This window comes from Alosa sapidissima, chromosome 4, assembly GCF_018492685.1.
Source record: "Alosa sapidissima isolate fAloSap1 chromosome 4, fAloSap1.pri, whole genome shotgun sequence".
Lineage (NCBI taxonomy): Eukaryota > Metazoa > Chordata > Actinopteri > Clupeiformes > Clupeidae > Alosa > Alosa sapidissima.
Window position 1 is genome coordinate 23,389,155 of NC_055960.1, and position 19,866 is coordinate 23,409,020.

The 19,866-nt window shown below is 41.1% G+C and overlaps 2 protein-coding genes and 1 long non-coding RNA gene across 5 annotated transcripts; 2 read left to right on the top strand and 1 right to left on the bottom strand.

Annotated features, from left to right (window-relative positions):
• Nucleotides 1-741: 741 nt before the first annotated feature.
• Nucleotides 742-4,013, bottom strand: ppp1r3db (protein phosphatase 1, regulatory subunit 3Db). Of its 3 annotated transcripts, none has more exons than XM_042089821.1 (2): nt 3,467-4,013; nt 742-2,716 (listed from the first exon to the last, which is right to left on the bottom strand). In XM_042089821.1, exons 1-2 carry the CDS (start codon nt 3,525-3,527, stop codon nt 1,794-1,796), a joined length of 984 nt encoding a protein of 327 aa, XP_041945755.1. In that variant the 5' UTR covers nt 3,528-4,013; the 3' UTR covers nt 742-1,793. The 3 variants fall into 3 exon arrangements, with proteins under 3 accessions (XP_041945755.1, XP_041945756.1, XP_041945757.1); XM_042089822.1 differs by having other exon boundaries at nt 3,463-4,013; XM_042089823.1 differs by having other exon boundaries at nt 3,459-4,013.
• Nucleotides 3,949-7,395, top strand: fam217bb (family with sequence similarity 217 member Bb). The gene is made up of 5 exons (XM_042089820.1): nt 3,949-4,069; nt 4,353-4,654; nt 4,792-4,861; nt 5,008-5,066; nt 5,733-7,395. Exons 2-5 carry the CDS (start codon nt 4,539-4,541, stop codon nt 7,054-7,056), a joined length of 1,569 nt encoding a protein of 522 aa, XP_041945754.1. The 5' UTR covers nt 3,949-4,069; nt 4,353-4,538; the 3' UTR covers nt 7,057-7,395.
• Nucleotides 7,396-11,548: 4,153 nt separating this feature from the next.
• On the top strand, nt 11,549-12,756 carry LOC121707338. The gene is made up of 3 exons (XR_006031306.1): nt 11,549-11,644; nt 12,193-12,288; nt 12,546-12,756. It is a non-coding gene; the product is annotated as an uncharacterized LOC121707338 (long non-coding RNA).
• Nucleotides 12,757-19,866: the final 7,110 nt, after the last annotated feature.

Genomic DNA, 19,866 nt, shown 5'->3' on the forward strand with positions numbered 1-19,866 from the left:
CAGGGCAGCAGTTTTCACATTACATTATGTGCTTATATAATTGAAAAAGGGTTCTCCAATGTTTTCTCAGTTAGCTTTTCAAAATCAGATAAGTAAACAGGATGTGTTTGGCACATTGGATGAATGGTTGCTGATAATGGGCAATGTACAGTAGATATTGTGTTAAAGATCAGCCATTTCTTTCTACAACAGTCATTTACAACATTAATGATGAAAACGAGGACATTTCCAAGTGACTCCAAACCTTTGAACGGTATAAGGTAATTCTTCCAAAACCAAAGTCTTTCATTGTCACATTCTTTAATCTTTACAGGCAAATCACGTCTTTAACAAGCATTACATGCATGTTGTTAACTTGCATAAAAGTGCACTAGATCAGAAATACTTTTCAACTACCAAGTACAATCATTTGTGTTAGACTACATTAAAAAATGCATTTAAAATTGCACTTTCAATTTTTCTTTCTCTTTGTGTTTTCGGTTTGTTTGAACGTATGATAAGTCAGGGCAAAAAATAAATATAAGTATAAGTATATATACTTTTTTGATCCCGTGAGGGAAATTTGGTCTCTGCATTTAACCCAATCAGTGAATTAGTGAAACACAAACAGCACACAGTGAACACACAGTGAGGTGAAGCACACACTAATCCCGGCGCAGTGAGCTGCCTGCTACATTGGCGGCGCTCGGGGAGCAGTGAGGTGTTAGGTGCCTTGCTCAAGGGCACTTCAGCCGCTAGACATCTAAATTAATCTAAAACATCTAATTCATTCTTGTGAAATTAGTGAACAGTAATCTCTGGTGGAGCTGTCTGCTCTTGCACACTGGGCTGCTCTCTCCCCCTGCACATGCTCTTTGATGTCCCTGACATTCAGAACTTGCCAGCTGTGAATGACTCACATGGGGCAGCTCCATAGTGGGCTTTGCTCTTGTTTGGTGAGGACGGGATATTCTTGGAAACACATAGCACGGTCATGCAATTTGTGTCTGCAACAGTCCAGTCCATTAGGGAGCTGAGCACCTTGTTGACATACCAAGGCCTGATGACCGACAGATGACCCGAGGGCAACGGCAATGGTGAAAGGTCAAATGTGATGTGCCATTTTAGTTAGGACCACAACAGTCTCTCTCACACTCCCACACTGTTTCTGTCTTGTGTCTGAGGATCAAATATTCCTGCAATTGCAACAGGTTTGCAGAGTAACATTTAAACAACTTAAGCATGCATTTTTGAGAATATTTTAAATCCTTTTCCTTCTTTTTTTAATTCACTCATCATAAATCAGAATCAGTATCAGAATATTATAATTTAATGTAAAACTACCTGAATTATTTTAAGAAATAAGGGCCCACAACATAATATTCTGTCTACAGTAAATACACATGTTGTTTACTTAAGTTGATTACATAGCATTAACTTAAGTAAGTAACATAAGTAGCAACCAAAATAGCAACTGCTGTCTAGGAATATAAGACTGTTGTAAATGTTTCTGATACTGATGAGTAAAGTCAACAAACCAAGCAAAATCTAGGCTACCTCTAAATGGCTAAAATGCAGTTGTAGCTGTGTTTGTTTGACAATTTGTTTAAACAGATGTAAGAAAGATTTATGGACAAAAATGGTTATATCCCTAAAAAGATTACACATTTTCTTTTTTAAAAGCTTTTGATCTAATTGTGCCACTATAAGGTTTCAATGTTTTAAAAACAATGATATGGTCTATTTCTAAGTGCCTATTCAACAATTACAAAATATTCAAATTCAAAATCTTAATGGCTCCCTCCAGTGGTCAACTAAATAAAGTGCACCATGCTGTCCTCACACTCTCTTGGGACAGATAGTTTGTAGTTCTGGCAGGTGAGCTTGTAGTTATTGCCTCCATTGTTGTCCCAGTACTCTGCCCTCATGACCTGGAAGCGAACGGCAAACTCCAAGATAGCACCAGGTTGCAAAATAAATGGTGGAACTGGCAAACGGAAGCGGAAGACGTCCGCCTCCGGCTGGCCGGGTCTGTCGCTGGACGCGGCGGCAACCCAACTGGCCTTGGTCTCGGCCGTGCTCTTCCAGTCCGTGAAAGAGTAACGCACTGTGACCTCCTTCTCGAAGGCAAGGTTTAGAACCTGAGCGGTTCCAATGATCCCAACATCGGAACACAAAACCCTCTCCAAACACACCTTCTGTCCACGCAAGCGTTCCAGAAATCCCGGTTGAGCACCTATATCCTCTGGGAAGCTGGGCTTAAAGTAAGGCAGGGAGAGCTCGAGGTCCTTGCCGGAGAAGAGCTCCGAGTTCATCAGGAGTCTAGAGAGCACATGGTGTGGTATCAGCGGGTCCTCTCCGACCTTGAACACCTTGACCTTTTCCAGCTCCAGGCCCAGAGAGTCAGCGAAGCGCACCTGCATGTGGGCCTGCTTGGGGCGACGACTGGGTGTGGACGGCAGGGACTGGGCACGTCGCCTCATGATTGGCTTTGGTGTGGCCTCACAGGACAGACTGCGTCTATGTTTTGACTCCATAGGGGATGGAGACCGTGGGCTGGGGGGTCGGATCCTCACTGGCTTTCGCTCCGACTCCGGCTTGTAGATATCGCTCAAGCGGATAATCATGGTTGGCTGGGACATCTGACTCATGCCCGTGGTGAATTGAGGGCCCAGATCACTCTTTGGGCCAGAAGGTTGTGGACTGAATTTGGACATGATTCTGTGCAAGAGTACATCTGCGCCATGAGCGCAAGACCAAAATAAATACACTCCCCATGGAAAATCACAGAAATGACCAATAACAGACAAACGCAGTTAGGTCATAGACATAGGAAAGACATAGCCTATGTTACAGTTGTGGAAAATGTCTTTGATTCAATGTCTGCACATTCCATGACTACAAACTGAAAATCTATGTGGTTATGATTTTCAAGACATCTTTTGCCAAATTTTACTAATTAATCTTTCATTTATCATATTGATCGATCCAGTCTCTCACACAAACATGTTCATATGCATTTGTGGGCGTTTGATTGCATTTCTGGGCGGTTACCAGGTACGCCATGCTGTTGGAGGTGCAAACAAACATAATGAAAGCACAGTTTTTATAGCCATCCATATGCGTGTCAAATGTTGAGTTACTCCACTCCAGTCTATATTTGATGTCACTCCTATGATGTATTGGATTGTCTATCCAAAGTAATGTGCCTGTTTCTGAGTGAACTGATGGTCAAATTAACCAAAAATCCAATATTGTTTGCACCTCCATCCAAGTGGTCCGTCTGTGACATGTTTGTGTGAAAGAAAGAATTCCATGTAGCAGAACTATAAATGTGCATAAAGAGAGTAATTTACAAGAATGAGTTAAATATATCACCATGAGTAGAATAGGTCTAGCCTATCTTTATAGGCTAATCGATTCATTTACAACAGGAAATAGTAGGCTACATTATTTATTTAAGGACTTAGCCTACTTACTTACTTACTTGCGGTCGGTCTGCACCTCTTTAAACATCCGACTCCTCTCTTTCCATCAACTAAATGCATAACCCTTGACAACAAGCCATGTCTTCTGAGATATCAAATCCATATTAGGCTTAGAAGTAACTTAGTAGTGACACGAAAACGTCAATACTTCCTTCCAAAGTCAAACTTCGGAGCGAGTCGAGGGAAATCGTGACGTAGGATATTCTGACTTCAATTGGTAATTATTGTTTCCGTAAACAAAGTTCCTATAATTAAGGAGTTGGAGCAAGTTAATGTCAAGCAGCGTGATTGTAGAATCGTTGTTGTCCTGGCTCGTTTCGGAATACATAACCTTTGACATTTAGACACCAATCCCTTTGGGAAGCGTAGTAGACGACGTGCACACATGATATGAGGCTACCTCACCAGCACGTAGTAGCGCTTGAGAATCTCTTAATGGTCATGCAACTTGATTTTTTTGCGCATTTTGGAAGTGCGTTAAGAAAACGAAACGATAGGCAGGCTACTACTGGTTTGAAACTCTTCCGCAATCTTATGCTCTTCCTGTAGCAGGCGAGATCACAGAACATAAACCGTACATGGCCAAATGACGTCGCCTGCAGGTACCGAAAACCCTTTCACGTTTAACACTACATTTCCCACCAAACACTGCGGCCTTATGGATTAGGTCCACATCTGGCACATCTGGATACTAAAATAATGAGAAAACAGTCACTGGTGGTGTAAATAGTGGAGCATTGTCGTAAAATCGTTGAATGCACGCTGAGCAATTAGTGCGGGCTATCGCATTACATTCCGCTGTTCGCTGGTAGAGCGTTGATTCTGTGAATTATTTATCATAACGTTACCATAAGGATTCACTAACCCTGTTCTCATCTTTGACAGCGCTCGAGAGAGGATAAAGGGTTAAGCCGTTTTATGATTGTGGTGCCATAGGCTACTAGGCTCCTTCTCTAACCAAAAGCAGAGAGGGGAATGAACAGATCAGGCCGGACAGAATCGTAAGGCATATCCCCGGAATAGGCATCATTTCGAAGCGAAGGCGGGCATGGCCACGCTAGATCATCGAACATGATGGGGACAATCCTAGAAGAACGCGCAACGACAAACAACTCGCACAAACCGCCCTCCAATAAAAGGCAGACCACAAAACCCCAATGGATTAACGGAGCGCTAACAAAGCAGAGGTAACGAAAAATGTGTTGGAAGAATTTGGATACCTTCAGTTTAATTCGTTTTGCACATTGTTAAACGTGTTATAGGCTACTGTATGTGATTCACTTAATGTGTTGTGCTTTATTTTAAAATACATATATTGTAACAGCAAAAAAGTTTTCAAGCCCGTGGTGCCGAATGGTCCATTAAGAGAAACCAAAATTCCAGTGCCTGCGAGTGTAAGTTGTCTATTTAGGACTACTCTACAATCTCTACTACTCCACAGAAAATTGACACAGCATGGAAATCTGTGTTCTCTTAAACTGAAACACAGTGGCCTGTTCTAGTAACCTGTCTGATTTGTTTTATTCCTTGGTCTAAGTAGGGTTATCAGCCAAAAAGGAGAAGCAAACCTGATCAACCCCCACAGGTGGACACCTCAAGGTGAGCTCTCTCAGACCACCTGTTCATTGCCACATTGCTTAAAGGTATAGTCTGTTATACACATGGAAGTTTACTGTTATTTTACCTCACTCTATGCAGTGCCTCTGGTACTGTTTTGCTGTGGTGATACCTTGCTTTGAGAGATTACCATAACAGTTTATTATTGTTTACAGATTATTGTTATCATTGGTTTGGTCCAAAGGGATTTCTTTACACTTGTATGCAAAAGGCCAAGGCACACTGGCTTATGGTTACTGATGTAAAGTATGTCACACACATTATTATCTAGGCAATAACAGGAGTGTTCATTCTCATGCCCATGTTTCTCTATACAGTGTGTTCATGAGCTGAAACCACAGTGATGTTTCTTTTTAATCAAGAAGATGTGTCATTTATGTATTTACAATAACCCTCTATGGCTATATCATATGTATCTGTATTTGTATTAGGCTCCGCAAAATTCCACAGCACACCTCACTTTGCCTCACGGCACACCATTTGAGAACCACTAGTCTAGACCAGTAACAGGGAATAGAGTATTTTTTCCTGAGGTTGCAGACTCAGGACATACCATATTAATTGTAAAGCTGGGATATTGGGGTATTGTAATGCATGTACTGAATTTCAATTACCTGTTATTAACACTGAGTTGTTTAATTTCTGCAGCACACGGAGACATCTGAACCCCAAGACAGGGCCGCAGCTGTCTTCCCTATGGGAGACGAGAGAGAGGCCACCGAAACAGGTCTCTCATTCCAAAAATAACAAAGATATGAGCCACAGAGGCCCAGGTAGAGGGCACTGCCATGTTTCCCAGTGCCTCAGCCATGCGTCAGAACTGAGGAGCGACAGCTTTCGGGAGAGAAGGCCGAGCTTAGGCCGAGCCAATACTGGCGAGGACTCAGACAGTGCTAGTGACCTCTCCGACACGGAGAGAGCCCCCGCGCCCCCCACCCCTGGCACGCCGCCAAATCTGAACCTGAGAGCCGAGGTCATTGACCCCGCTGAGTTTCAGCGCCCTAGGGGTATCCCCCAGCAGCAGCGGCAGCCCCAGTGCCAGTTCAGTAAGAGCTACCCGGACTTCCTGCCCCCGCCTTTCAACGCCTGGAGCCTGCGGCAGCTGGCTGTGTTCCTCAACACGGAGGGCAAAGGCGTGCCGCGGCCCCGACCTGTGGGTCAGCTGGAGAAGTACCTGGAGCGACTGCTGAAGCTGGAGTGGCATCAGAGCCAGACGATCCAGGATGAGACAGGCGGCGACGAGGGAGGCAGCAGGGGTGCCCCCCGACCTTCCTGTTGCCCTCGGCCCCACAGCACTCCCTCTGCCAACCTGAGTACCCCCAAAAGCATCCTCCAGTGCCAGCGGGCTTTCCCCCTCGCCCTGCTCTCCTCCATCACCCACCCCATGCCAGTTCAGCAGGTGGGCTGTGCATGCCCGCATTGCCACGCCCGCTACCCGCACTGCAACGGCTCCTGCCGGACGTATGCCTACCACCACAACATACACCCGAGCCCTCTGGTGGAGCGCAGGGGCCGCGCAACCGTTCCCAAGAGAAGCAGCAGCGAGAACCGCACCCAGGCGACCGAGCCTGCTTACCCATCCCGTGGCTACAAGCCAGGGGGCTTCAATGGGAGCAGTCACCTGAGACGCATGCAGGCTGCTGGAAACATTCGCAACCCATCGCTCAGCCCTCCAAGGCTCCAGCCCCTGCGGCCTGTGTTTACATCCATGGAGGCTGGGGCCGGGCCCAGGAGGGAAAGAAACCCAACCAGCGGAGGTGATACTCTGGGGAGGGAGGGGAGGGAAGGAAGGGAAGGAAGGCCGGTCAGCCAGAGACGGAGAGCTGTCTCAGAGAGAAGGAAGGTCGTGTCCAGTGTGAAGCAGTGGGATTTGAAAGTGGACGCTCTTGCTGTTGAACAGGCAGCCAAGCTGAAAGACTTGGTTTCTGGCAGATCAACTGGGAGGATGAGGCGTGTTGAATTTGTCACGTGACTTTTAAAAGAATGTATTATTGTAACAAGCACATTTTCAGTTGTCACATACTGTAGCATCATTGATCAAATTATCATCTTGCATTTTATAAACCTGTCGATCCTGATGTTGAAATCTCACAAAATTAAATATTTTGTCTTTTATATATTTTTGAGTGTATGCAAGCCTGCATGTGTGTGATTGTTTGCATTAGTGTGTGTGTGTGTGTTGTGTGTGTTGTGTGTGTGTGTTTTTGTTAGTTTGTGTGTCTATGTATGTATGTGTGTGTGTGTGTGTTATTTTAGAACCTGACTGAACCTCTGCATGGAAAGAACTAAATAAATGATCAGTGCATTAGTATTTATGAGAACCAAGAATTTCCATTTCTATCTCTTTCAGGCCTCATCTGGCCTCATCTTTCTAGGCCTCATCTGAGACAAATCTATCATTGTATGACTGGTTAACATTTCCAAACCACTAATTTTTTAACTGTTGTAAAAAAATATTTTTCACTTTATACAATTAAATTGTATGCTGATTTTTATTAGGTGATGTTTGAATATTTACCTATGTTTACATCCTATGCAATAATACTTAATATTTGGAATAAGAACTGAATGAATGTGAGCTTCACATAAATAAATCCTTGATTACAGTTTCATCTCCTTTAATGACTTCATGGATATGAAGCACTCTCTCAAAATTAATTGGAGCAGCTCACAGCTAGTGCAATATGGAGGACCACAGGTGTCACTTAAATGGCAAATGAAGTTGGTTAATTTGCCATTTAAAACAGTATTAAAAAATATAATTTACAAAAAGTATTTTTATGAATCAGCCCGACAAATAACTTTACTTGTGTTTTAGTGAACACATTATTGGACCATAGCTTAACGTGAGGTAGGATTCAAAGTTACAAATGGACAATTTGCTTAGTATGCTCATAACAGCGGTATCTGAAAATGCTGAGTTAAGGTATCGTTGTTACCTGCGATTGCACTGCTGGAGAAGCATTTGGCATTGGTATGATTTGATCAGGTATTCCCAGCATAGACGTACCCCATTTCAAAATAATACGTCTAAATTGAAAACTGTGACAACTCATTGATAGGCTCTCTCAATATGTCTGTAATCGTATGCCTCTACCACAGGCTTGCTAGTCTTTCACCAGAGAGGGTGCTCCATTATAAATAAAAAATGTAATGCTGCAGCCTTCATGTCAGCTGTAAAAATATGAGAACATGGACCTACTACATCAGGATACTCTGTAAACATTTTACACATAATCAGGAAGCTACTTTGCTGTTCAGTGTGTGATGTGTTTAAAGTGGTACTACGTTTAAAGAAACATTTTTATTCTTTGTTTCAAGTGCATGAGAAAATACCACATTATGATGATGATGGTTATGGTTACCCTTAGTACAAAACAATATAATACTTAAAACAGGGATCAATCAATAGCCTAATGAAATAAACAATGAGGGGGGAAAGCAATAATAAATAATAATGCCCATTCAATCAATAATATCAAAAACATGGTAAGACTACATTAAAGAGAATATCAATAATAAAAAATGTAAAATTAATCAACAGCCTATAATGAAAATAAAACAGTACTACTGCATACAAACCATAATGTATAAGAAGAGCTTAAAAGACCAAAAACTATCACAAGAACGAAGAGCACTGGGCAACTCATTCCACCAACATGGAACCACTGAGGAAAAGAGTCTTGAATTTGACCTAGCGTTTAAGACTGAAGCTCATCAGAAGACCGCAGTGGGCGGTTGGGGATGTATATCTTGATCATTGAATTAAAATAACAAGGAGCAGATCCAGTCAGTGTCCTATAGGCCAAAGTGAGAGATTTAAATTTAATTCTGGCTACTGTAGGGAGCCAATAGAGAGTAACTAGGAGAGGAGTTACGATGTGTCCTCTTTGGCTGATTGAAGACCAGTCATGTTACAGCATTCTGAATGATATATCACACAAAAGAAATTAAAAAAAAACATTCAATATTGATTTAGTATCAACAAATAATTATTATTTTAGTAACGTCTACATCTTTGTGTAGGCTACAGTTAAATACTAAGCAATGGCCTCTGACTTAAATACCAAGGCAGTTAAATGACCGTGGTATGGTATAGTCTACGTGATACACAGGACTACACAGTAAACCCATTTAAAAAGCATCATCATCTCAGTATACCCATTTAAAATAGGCAAGGATACGTATTTAATAACATTTGGGGTTGCCCACCACTACAACTTACTAACTAACTAGACTACACCACTGGTTAAATGGCGCATTGCAATTTACAATTTGTGTGAGTTCAGGGGCATACAGAAAGTTGAAGTTTGGGTGACTTCAATAAAGAAAATAGAAACAAAGGGATGTGTACAGACTCAAGTATGAATGAGGTCACATTAACAGAAGGTTCAGAGCAGCGGCAGACTTTTCTTGGTGCCACGCAAGTTATTGAAAGTCATGTGTTTTCAGAACGTAGTGGTGCTGTGCCATGTCCCATGTATAAGGGGCTTCATGTTGATCCAGTGACGGTGGGTGATGATGTCAGGGAGATGGATGTCAGGGGACTTGGAGAAAGGGGGAGGACATGCCACCTCAGACCACTCCAGCCAAACTACTTCACGTAGGCATTCCCTTGCTTGCAGACTAATGTAGATCATGGAGACCACCTTGCCGCCACCTCCAGTACATTCAGCCATCACCCATATCTTACCTGCAAAAAGGAAAGTTACAATAAAGTTAGTCAGACAATTTTACAACATTACAAAGCATCTAATCAGGCACTCAACACCACTAGTAATACCAATTAATTATATATGTGTGTGCAATAAACTTTACAGCCTACCTAATGTTAACTACACATTTAAATATGCGGTGTGAATGTTATTAACTTGCGTCAGCTTGAAAAATAACGTTATCAGTATGACTGATCATGGACGTTAGATGACAAACTAAGGTCTTTCTCAAATGTTCACCGATATCCCTGGGAAGTGACTGGTTCTTGGCGTAGTATTTAATGCAGGCGTTTCATTTATCGATCATTCACTTATGCGGTCTACAACTACCGACCTACCGATCTATTTTTTTTACAGTCTATGCTACCGACCTACCATCACAGAAGTAGCTCTAACAGGTGTCTGTCGTTAACGTTAGAAAAAATGCAACGCTGGCAAACTGGCTAGTAGTTACATTAACATGACGGGTTGATGAGGTCCATGCTTCACATTACGTTAACGTTAACTTGCGTTGCTTTATCACATCATACCGTTGCTTTATCACATCATATACTGTACTGACTGTCTAGTGTTATTAATCCCCATGTACGGTCAATGGTTACTCCATGTTGAGATGGCATACATTAAGATTGAGATATTTGAAAACAGCAACAACTAATAAAACCAAGTATATCATGCATCGACTGTTACGGGAGCTGTGTGCTAATCTTCACTTCAACGACTAACTTAGCCTCCCGTTAACGGTAACGTTAATGTAGCTGCTAACGTTAGCATCTAATTCGCTGTCCGTATTTCTGTTGTTAGCTCATTAGTATTCACCATACTAAATTGTCACAGTCTATAATCAACATAATAAGCTCTCTTAGACGTATTTAAGAACACCAATAGACAAAAAAAAACTTTTCAATTGATACGCAACACTTACCAGACAAGAACAAACCGATTGTTGTTTGTACTGTTTAGCTAACTCACAGCCGCAAAATTCATCCAGCCACCTAGCCTTCTGCGCTGAGTCGACCTGCGTTGTGGAAAGGAGAAGGGGGTGGGTTTCACTTGACAAGGGGCGTGTTTAACTCGCTGAGTGGCAACTGAGTGGGCGTGCCTGACCGCGACTCCTCTTCACTGCGCATGCTTCAACTTTTGCTGCGCAGCCGCACTTCAAATTGGCCCCAAATTTTCCAAGATGGCGTCGCCTCGGCGGCTTCAATTCCATAGAACACTGTAGAATGCAGGCACACTGTCCAGTTCTATATATACAGTCTATGGTTCAGTGGATGAAATGGACATACAGAGAACTTCAAAACCCCACCGACACCTCCTTCCTAACGTATGCAAATCTCACAATTCGAAACTCCCGCCATAAAACGGGCGAATCCAAACGAAGCTGCGGGTGGTACCTTATTTGGCTCTGGCCTGTACATTTGTCACGCCTCAAAATTTACATACAGACCAGCCCACTGGTGCTCTGAGCCCAGGAACGTGAATGGAGAGCGAAGATGAGACAAACACTAGTTTAGCTGCCTGATCGTTTACTTCCACAGGAATTATAAAGCAGACAGTTCTTCAAGGATATCGAAAATGAACCACTGTCGTAAATGCAGTGTTCCAGGCTGAAACTTAGGCTACAAAGAAAGCTGAGACTTTCCATAGTCTTCTTAAGGATTCAAAAGTTCGAGGGGCATGGATAATGTTTTTCTACCAGAAGATCCCTGCAAAGTTCCACACTCCGTTATTAACATTTCACCGAAGGCAGTTTTCAAAACCTTGTACAGTTAAGCAGGATTTGCTAAGCTGCTGTTACTGAAACGAGGGGTTCCGACCGTAAGGTCATCACAACCGCATGCTGTAAGTATTATTTTGTCGCTAAGCAGTTATTAGGCATGCTAACGTGTATCTAGCAAGTAGAATGTGTGATTTAGTTCATTGGCAAGGCTATTTAATTTTCCTGTGTGTCATTCGGATAAAACCTGTGTTGTCATGTTAACCTACATTTTACTATGCATGTTTGTCGAGATCTCTGACAGGTTATGTTCTCAGCAAGATAGCTAACTGAAGCTGAGTAACACGATAGTTTGGTTGCTAAGCTGTAATATAACCAATACCCATAACACATACGTTTTTGACGTCAGAAGTGGAAACAACTTCACGTTATCAATTCAAATGATATCTAGTCGATATGTTGAAAACCGTGTTGTGTAGATACAATGGATTTATTTGCACGTTCTTATTTTAGAACATTACAAGAACGGCAGCATGCCAAACAGATGCTCCAAGTGTGGCATCTTGCGGGGGTTAGAATGTTAGCAAATGCTTTTGCTGTGAGTTAACAGTTTGGTGTGTGCATGCAAAAGTGACTTTCACTTGTGTTACAACATTTCTGTTGTTTGGTTTAGGTTTTATCTAGCAGCCATGCACTTCAATGAGAATGCTGAGTCCCCACAACAGAAGACAGCCAAGGAGAAACTATGTACAGACTTGCCAAACAATTTGTAAGTTTAATAAAATATATGTTTTTATTGCAAACAACAAATCAAAATGTGCAACAGTATAGGCACTAAAAAGAACTTATCGATTCACACACAACAGGCTGTCTTAGACCTGATGCTTCTGGTGTCAAAATCATCATCAGTACTGTAAACAAAGCACAATGTTCAGGGCCATACAATTTGTTTATTGTACAGTATACAGCCTACAATGCACTGTTTTACAGTATCCAATATAAGTCCTCTTTCTTGTCCTCTTCGAGATCATCAAAGACCCTCTTCCTTATTGGCATGCCGTCCAGCGGATTCCTGTGCCCCAGGACTTGTGTGCTCAGCTTGACAGACCTTCCATGGAGGATGCTGTTGCTGAACATGTGTCACGGTTCAGTCGAAAAGGGGTCTGAATCCAACGTACTGCCCTGAAGTATCCGGAAGCTCCCTCCATATGCGTAGCACCACAAACAAGGGGATCATGTAGGGTGACCAGACGTCCCGAAAAATTCGGGACAGTCCCGATATCCAAGCAGTTGTCCCGAATCCTGCCCTAATTGTCCCGAAAATTATACTCAATCAGAATACTGAGTAGTTATTTTCTGATAAACATTAAAAACTGTCCGTAGAGAGGTTGAGTAGACTGCATGCAGCCCCCGACGGCAGCTAAGTGTCTGGATGCAGCCCGGCTACTTTGTTTCTTTTTCTTTTTCTTGTTTCTTTTCTTTTTTCTATAATTAGGCGCGAATATGCACTGATTTCGCGAAGCCGAGGACATTGAATGTGCAGGCAGCGCAGCAGGCAGAGCCAGCCTGTGTGCAAAAAAAATACGTACGCCTAATGTCCATGTCGTTTTAACATAATCTACTTAATCTAACAATTATTTTGTATTCTTACTTAATGACCCATAATTTTGGCAAGGCTTGTTATTAGCGTTAGGCTATTATCCTTATTCTGAAATGTCTGATTTGCACTGTTTCGCAGTCATTGGTTTTTTTTTTTTTTCCCCCACAATGACATTTTGAGTTCATGACCCCCCCCCGCGAAAAAAAAAGCGTCCCGAATTTCAGCCAATCTCATCTGGTCACCCTAGGATCATGACACGGACGCTTCTTCTAAGGAAACCCCAGCTCCTGCTCACAAAAGACCTGTAGGCCAAGTCACTTCATTGCCTGCAATGAGAACAGGGTGGAAAAGCTAATTTATTTTTACTATTTATTTTTTTTATATTTTACATCAGAGTATCACTGGACGATTGTTGGAAAAAAAAAAAAAGTTTATCATTTTGTGGTGTTGATCAAACTGTGTTTTTGCAATATGCTGAACCAATAATGAATGTGTATTGGTTAAAAATATTTTATTTATATATTGTAACTGCTCAGTTCTGTAACTGGTCAGCTCCTCAGGAACCTGGGTCATTCTTTTAATAACCTGTAAAAACAAACATAATTTCCCTGCTGTTATTTCGTAATTTTGAATGAGCAGGTAGCACAAAGTAGCAAATGTCTCCAGTTTTAGTTATCAGAGTTGTAAGATAACATTAGGCTACTACATGGAAAGAAGGTAATAATCTCAATCAGATGTCAGCAGGATAGTTACAAGATTACATTACACGCATATTACCACTACAATAATGTATGTAACTCCTAATCAGATGACCTATTCACCAGGACAATATATATGACTAAAACGAGTACTTTCCTTGCAAGCAGCACTCCTTTCACTACAGCATAGCCAGAACTGCCCACGACGGGCTACAAACTTTTCAGCTAGCTTCTAACTGGACATCTTGACAAAAATTGCACAAGGGTACAAGTTGTAAAACATTTGTTTGTGTGCAAATTAATAACTTCTGTTGCTTACAATGCTAAAAACGAACCTAATACAATGTTTAGCTTAGTCTACGACACTAACGTGCGAGTATTACAGCTAGCTAACTGGGCTACGTGTGGCAAACTCAAGTAAATGACAAAACTTACCACTCTGAAGTAGTCATTTCCAATCTATGGGCGACTGGTTACTCCTCTATTTCAGATTCTTCCTCTGATTCAGGCTCAAATATGCTGTTCAACACCTATGTCTCCATAGTATTTCCACCTTGGCTGTTTCAGTGAGTGCTGTCGGCCATGTTTGCGTCTTTGCTCCAATCAGCACGCAGGTCATCTAAATATTCATGAGCATACCATAAAAGGAAGAAAACCTCTCTTTTCATTCTAGGGCTTTTAACCAGGCTTGCATTAGGGCGCATAGAACAGCACATATGCCATTTTCAGCCCAACCAATGTTACACACCCTATTCAGAGACCTTAAGGACCAGCACAAAATACCCTATATCATCATTCTATCACCCCTTTAAATGACGAGGAGCTGGACAGAATTGTGTACCAAATTCATTGCCGGTATCCCATCGCCGGGTACAAAATGATGGTGGGACACTTGCGGTCGATGCAGCATTACGTGACAAGTATGTGTAGAACAGTGTATCTTACTTACTATATATAGCCTATCCCTTTCGTGCCCGTATATATAGGTAAAGAAATATTTTATGAAAGGTTTAGGAGTAGGCCTAATGGTAATTAAGAAGGAGAGTATGGCGTCATTGAGACGTGTCGATCCGCAAGGGGTACTGAGCCGAAAGCGGTCTCTACGAACAACAAGGAGGAGACACTCTGTTCCTGCGCCCAGCAGCCTTTGGCATATTGATGGGAATCACAAGCTCATAAGGCAAGTGTGTGCAACCTAACATCAACAGCATGGATAATGTCTGAAAAAAAGATAAACATATATTTATAACATATTTGTAGGCGGCGAGTTGTGCATGGTGGCATCGATGGATTCTCCCAGCTGATCGTATTCCTGACAGCAGCAACAAACAACAGAGCTCAGACTGTCCTTCAGAGTTTCCTTACTGCAGTGGATCAGCATAGTATTCCCTCAAGAGTCCGTTCAGACAAAGGAGGGGAGAACACTTAAGTGGCACGTTTCATGGTGACAAGTAATGGACCCAATAGAAACTCTCACATTGCTGGAAAAAGTGTCCACAATCAAAGGTAAACAGTTTAAACCCAATAAATGTGATAATACATTTAAGGGGGGTTGTTTTAATGTAACTGTTAACACAATTACAATAAGGCTGCAGTGTACCTTAGTTAATCGTCTATAAAATAATGTGAAATTATGTTAGAAATGGGACAGGTTTTTATTTTTTTTTTAGAATTGAACGGCTGTGGCGGGATGTATTTGAAAAAGTACTCAATCTCTTCTATACCACTTTTTATCGTCTGGAAGAAATGGGATTGCTTAATCCTGGACACAGACCTGTATGCTTTACATAGGTGTTGCATGCCGCATATCCAGTCACATCTGCACCAGTTCCAGAAAGCTTGGAACAACAACCCTTTGAGAATGGAAAGAAACAAATCTCCTCTACAACTGTGGTATAGCAAACCAAGAGATGGGCACAGGACAAGCCTTAGTCAGGTAATTTACTTTTGTTCTAATAATTTCAAACACATCATGCAATGCTTCTGAAATAACCATCATTTCCCTTTACACTTAATGTACATATACAGGCCGGTGGTGAAGGCAGAGTCGACTGGAGCGAACCACAGAGACCTATGACAACTGGAGTTTATGTTCCTGAATTGGAGCTGCCCCGTCCTTTGACGACAACGGAACAAGCAACACTACCAAACTACGGTGGCCGAGAAGGGCCATAACACATGCAACTTATGAAAACACATGCAAATCAACAAAACACGTGCAAATCAACAAAACACATGCAAATCAACAAAACACGTGCAAATAAACAAAACACGTGCAAATAAACAAAACACCAACAACTTAAGAAAACATCTTCATCTTGACGTGCACATCATTTAGAAAACGCGACAACATTTACATTTCAGAAACGAGCTGCAAACTGCGCTCACAACACAACGGAAGTGTTTCCGGGGGACACTTAAAAGTGATGATAAAAGTGATGCGGGTGTGACCGCAACAGCTGGCTCTGAATGATCGGAAATGTATTTGGGTTTATTTTAACATTTTAATGGCACTTAAAAATAATGAACACCTCTCCTTTACTGTCTGTACGTATGTATGTATGTAGGTTTACACTACACTGATGATAATGAGCCTACTATGAAACTCTAGGGATTGTTTTCATGCTAACTGTTAATTGTTAGTAGCGTAGTTTTGCTATCTTGCTAGAATGCCCTGAACATATGTAATTGTAATAGTGAGAAACTGTTTCAGCAAATCTACCTTTTATTTATTTGTAAATTTATTTGTTACTACTTGTTTATTGATTGTGAATAGTGTTGATTAATATTTGACACATTGACCGTTCCGGTTACCATAACAACCGGAATGTTTACTGCCTCCTCAGTTGATGTTTATGCTGAGTGAGGCAGGTATGTATAGCGACTAAGCTCTGAACATTATGATAATAATTGATAAATACTAGATAAATATACACAAAATATACATGATTTTCTTTTGTATTGTTGGATAAAAACATGTAACATATGTAGATACACTGTTCTCTAACTGTATTGAGTCAGATATTAATAATATCCGTAAGATATTAGCCTAACGTTGTTAGCATTCTAATCTTAATTATAAACTATAGCCTAGGCTACGTCAAGAGTATTCAATTTGCTGTTATGAATTAATTGTATAGGCCTACTGTTATGAATTAATTGTATACTGTTTGTTGTCTTTCTTAATGGGGTTTTGTAATGTCGGGACAATTTATCTTAGGATAGCTAATGTTTAAACCATAGATTATATACGTTGGATGTTGGAGACGCGGCTCGCACTGAGAACGCAATTTAAAAGTGAAAAATACTTAGCGAACGGCTTATTGCCTATCTAGCTTCTACCAACATTATATGGGGGAACGGGAACTCATTGTTTTTTTGTCTTATTGTAGGACTTGATCTGACTTTATCCCGTGTGTGTGTACCCGGTTGACGACAGGTAATTAGGCTTGTTATGTATTGTTCTTTTATTTTTTTTCTGAGTTGATGTTTATGTTGAGTGAGGCAGGGCTTGATCTGACTTTATCCCGTGCCTCCCTGTTTGTGTGTACATGTTGATTGACGACAGGAGCTGCAAACCCCTTAAATAAAAAAGCAGTTAACGCATTGGTATGAGCGTCTATACGTCCTTTGTGGTGGAGCTGGAGAGATCCGCTACATAATGTTAAATCCTTTTGTGAAAATGAACGGGAAGGTGTAGCGCTTGCCTGACTCCTAGTACATATTAGCTGCTAATGTATAAAAGTCAATGACGGGGTAACATGACATTTTGTATGACTTTAGTTTCTCAATTGTCTTCCCAAAACGTCAACTATCGTTGACTAGCAGCTGAGAAAGAGGGGCAGCTCATTGGTTGTGTGCACGTAAATAAAGAGGGTGAATGAGATGAGTGTAGCCTAGCTTAATGTAGAGATTTGGATGTTGTAGTTATATATTGTGGTATGTTATATTACTGTAGCACCGAGGCTATTTACATCCTGTATGACTGTCCCCAGTGTTTTCCCAATCTGTGAGGGGGTGTGCGCGAGTGTCTGCCGCTCCGTCTTGTGTTGTCAGTGTGTGTGTATGTGTGTCTGTGTCTATCATTGAATGGATTAAAATAAATTCACCATATCAGTGTATGTGTTTTCAGGCTGCCATGTTTTGTCCTTTCTGTGGCCATGATCTGGGGACTGTTCAAGCCTTCTGTGGCTCATGTGGCAAAAATGTAACATTTTTGACTGAAGCTGAAGATGACAGTAAATAGACTTTATGTATTTGCAGAATATAAGAGTTGAACACACCACACTGTTTGGAATACTAATTAGTAGCTACATACAAGATCTTTTGAAATCCACACCTACTAATCTAAATGTTTGATGTTAAAAAAAGTAAATATGTAAAGGTACTAATTGGATTGTAATATAATGTAGTACATACTTATATAACCTTACATATAAATATTACTTCATGAAATAAAATAATAAATATGTTTTTCCCCTTGATATTTGTCAGGGTCAGCATTGGACAGCCCCACTGAGGAGGACCTGATTCGGAATTACTTTGAGGATGGCTACAGCTATGATGAAATTTTGGATTTCTTGGCAACAGTTCACAATGTTAAAATGAGCCTTCGCTCTTTAAAGAGAAAATTTAAAAGTATGTCATCATCAAGGGAAAAAAAATACTCTTCTCCTGCTACTGTACATGCTGCTATACAAGAGTCAAGTCAAGTCAACTTTATTTCTATAGCACATTTAAAAACAACTGAGCTGAACCAAAGTGCTTACAAACAAACATAAAACAATGACAATGGTACAACAACAATATAACATGGGGGGGAAATAAATAAATAATTGAAATAATACACAAATTGGTCAAAAATAAAATAAAGAGTGTGTGTGTGGGGGGGGGGGAGGGTATTAAGGTAGATTAAAAGCTTGGGAGAAAATGAAAGTCTTTAAGTTAGACTTAAAGCAGTCAATGGTTGGAGAGGACTTAATATGTACAGGTAGACTATTCCAGAGTTGGGGGGCAACAACAGAGAAGGCTCTATCACCCTTAGTCTTAAGGCGTGTTTTGGGGATATAGAGAAGATTCTGAGAAGAAGACCTAAGTGATCTTGGAGTGCTGTAAGGAATTAGTAGGTCACCTATGTAACTAGGTGCCAAACCACTGAGGGCTTTGAAGACAAAAAGTAAAATTTTAAACTTAACTCTGTGCTCCACAGGTAACCAGTGCAGCTTAGCCAACACAGGAGTTATATGCTCACGTTTCTTAGAGCCACTTAATAAACTAGCTGCTGCATTTTGAACTAGCTGAAGTCTGTTGAGAGTGGAGTGGGTCAGGCCTGCATATAATGAATTACAATAATCTAGTCTAGATGTTATGAAAGCATGTATAAGAGTTTCAAGATCAGAGAAGGACAAAAAGGGCTTCAGTTTTGCAATGGTTCTTAACTGGAAAAAGCTGCCTTTGACCACACTATTTATTTGCTTATTAAAATTGAAAGAGGAGTCAAAGAAAACCCCAAGATTCTTTACTTCACTGTGGCAGTTTGCAGAGAGAGGTCCTAGTGCATTTTTCAAGATAGAAACATCACTTGGAGGGCCAAAAATAATTATATCAGTTTTACTTTCGTTCAGTTGAAGAAAATTTCTTGCCATCCAGCATTTGATGTCACTGAGACAGTTAAAAATATTCTCCAAAGAACAAATGCCATTAGTGTTAACAGGCAGGTAAAACTGAGTGTCATCTGCATAGCAGTGATACTGAATGTTATACTTTTTAAAAATTGAGCCAAGGGGTAGCATATAAAGAGAGAAAAAAAGAGGGCCCAAAATGGAGCCCTGAGGAACACCACACTTTATAAGGGCAGAGGAAGAGGAGGAATTGCCTAAACTAACTGAAAATGATCTATCACTAAGATAAGAAGAGAACCATTGCAGAACAGAACCCTGGAGACCAACTTCATCCTCCAAGCGTTTTAATAGGATGTTATGGTCAATGGTGTCAAATGCTGCAATCAGATCAAGAAGCACCAAGAGGGCGCAAGATCCAGAATCAACTG

What these genes read in the sequence shown, in the direction of transcription:
- ppp1r3db (XM_042089821.1), bottom strand. Translation starts at nt 3,527, where the DNA reads ATGCATTTAGTTGATGGAAAGAGAGGAGTCGGATGTTTAAAGAGGTGC. An exon ending in GAGGTGCAGACCGACCGCAA is followed by an intron (nt 2,717 to 3,466) that starts GTAAGTAAGTAA and finishes CTCATGGCGCAG; the next exon opens with ATGTACTCTTGCACAGAATC.
- fam217bb (XM_042089820.1), top strand. Translation starts at nt 4,539, where the DNA reads ATGATGGGGACAATCCTAGAAGAACGCGCAACGACAAACAACTCGCAC. An exon ending in AAATTCCAGTGCCTGCGAGT is followed by an intron (nt 4,862 to 5,007) that starts GTAAGTTGTCTA and finishes TGGTCTAAGTAG; the next exon opens with GGTTATCAGCCAAAAAGGAG. An exon ending in CCACAGGTGGACACCTCAAG is followed by an intron (nt 5,067 to 5,732) that starts GTGAGCTCTCTC and finishes TAATTTCTGCAG; the next exon opens with CACACGGAGACATCTGAACC.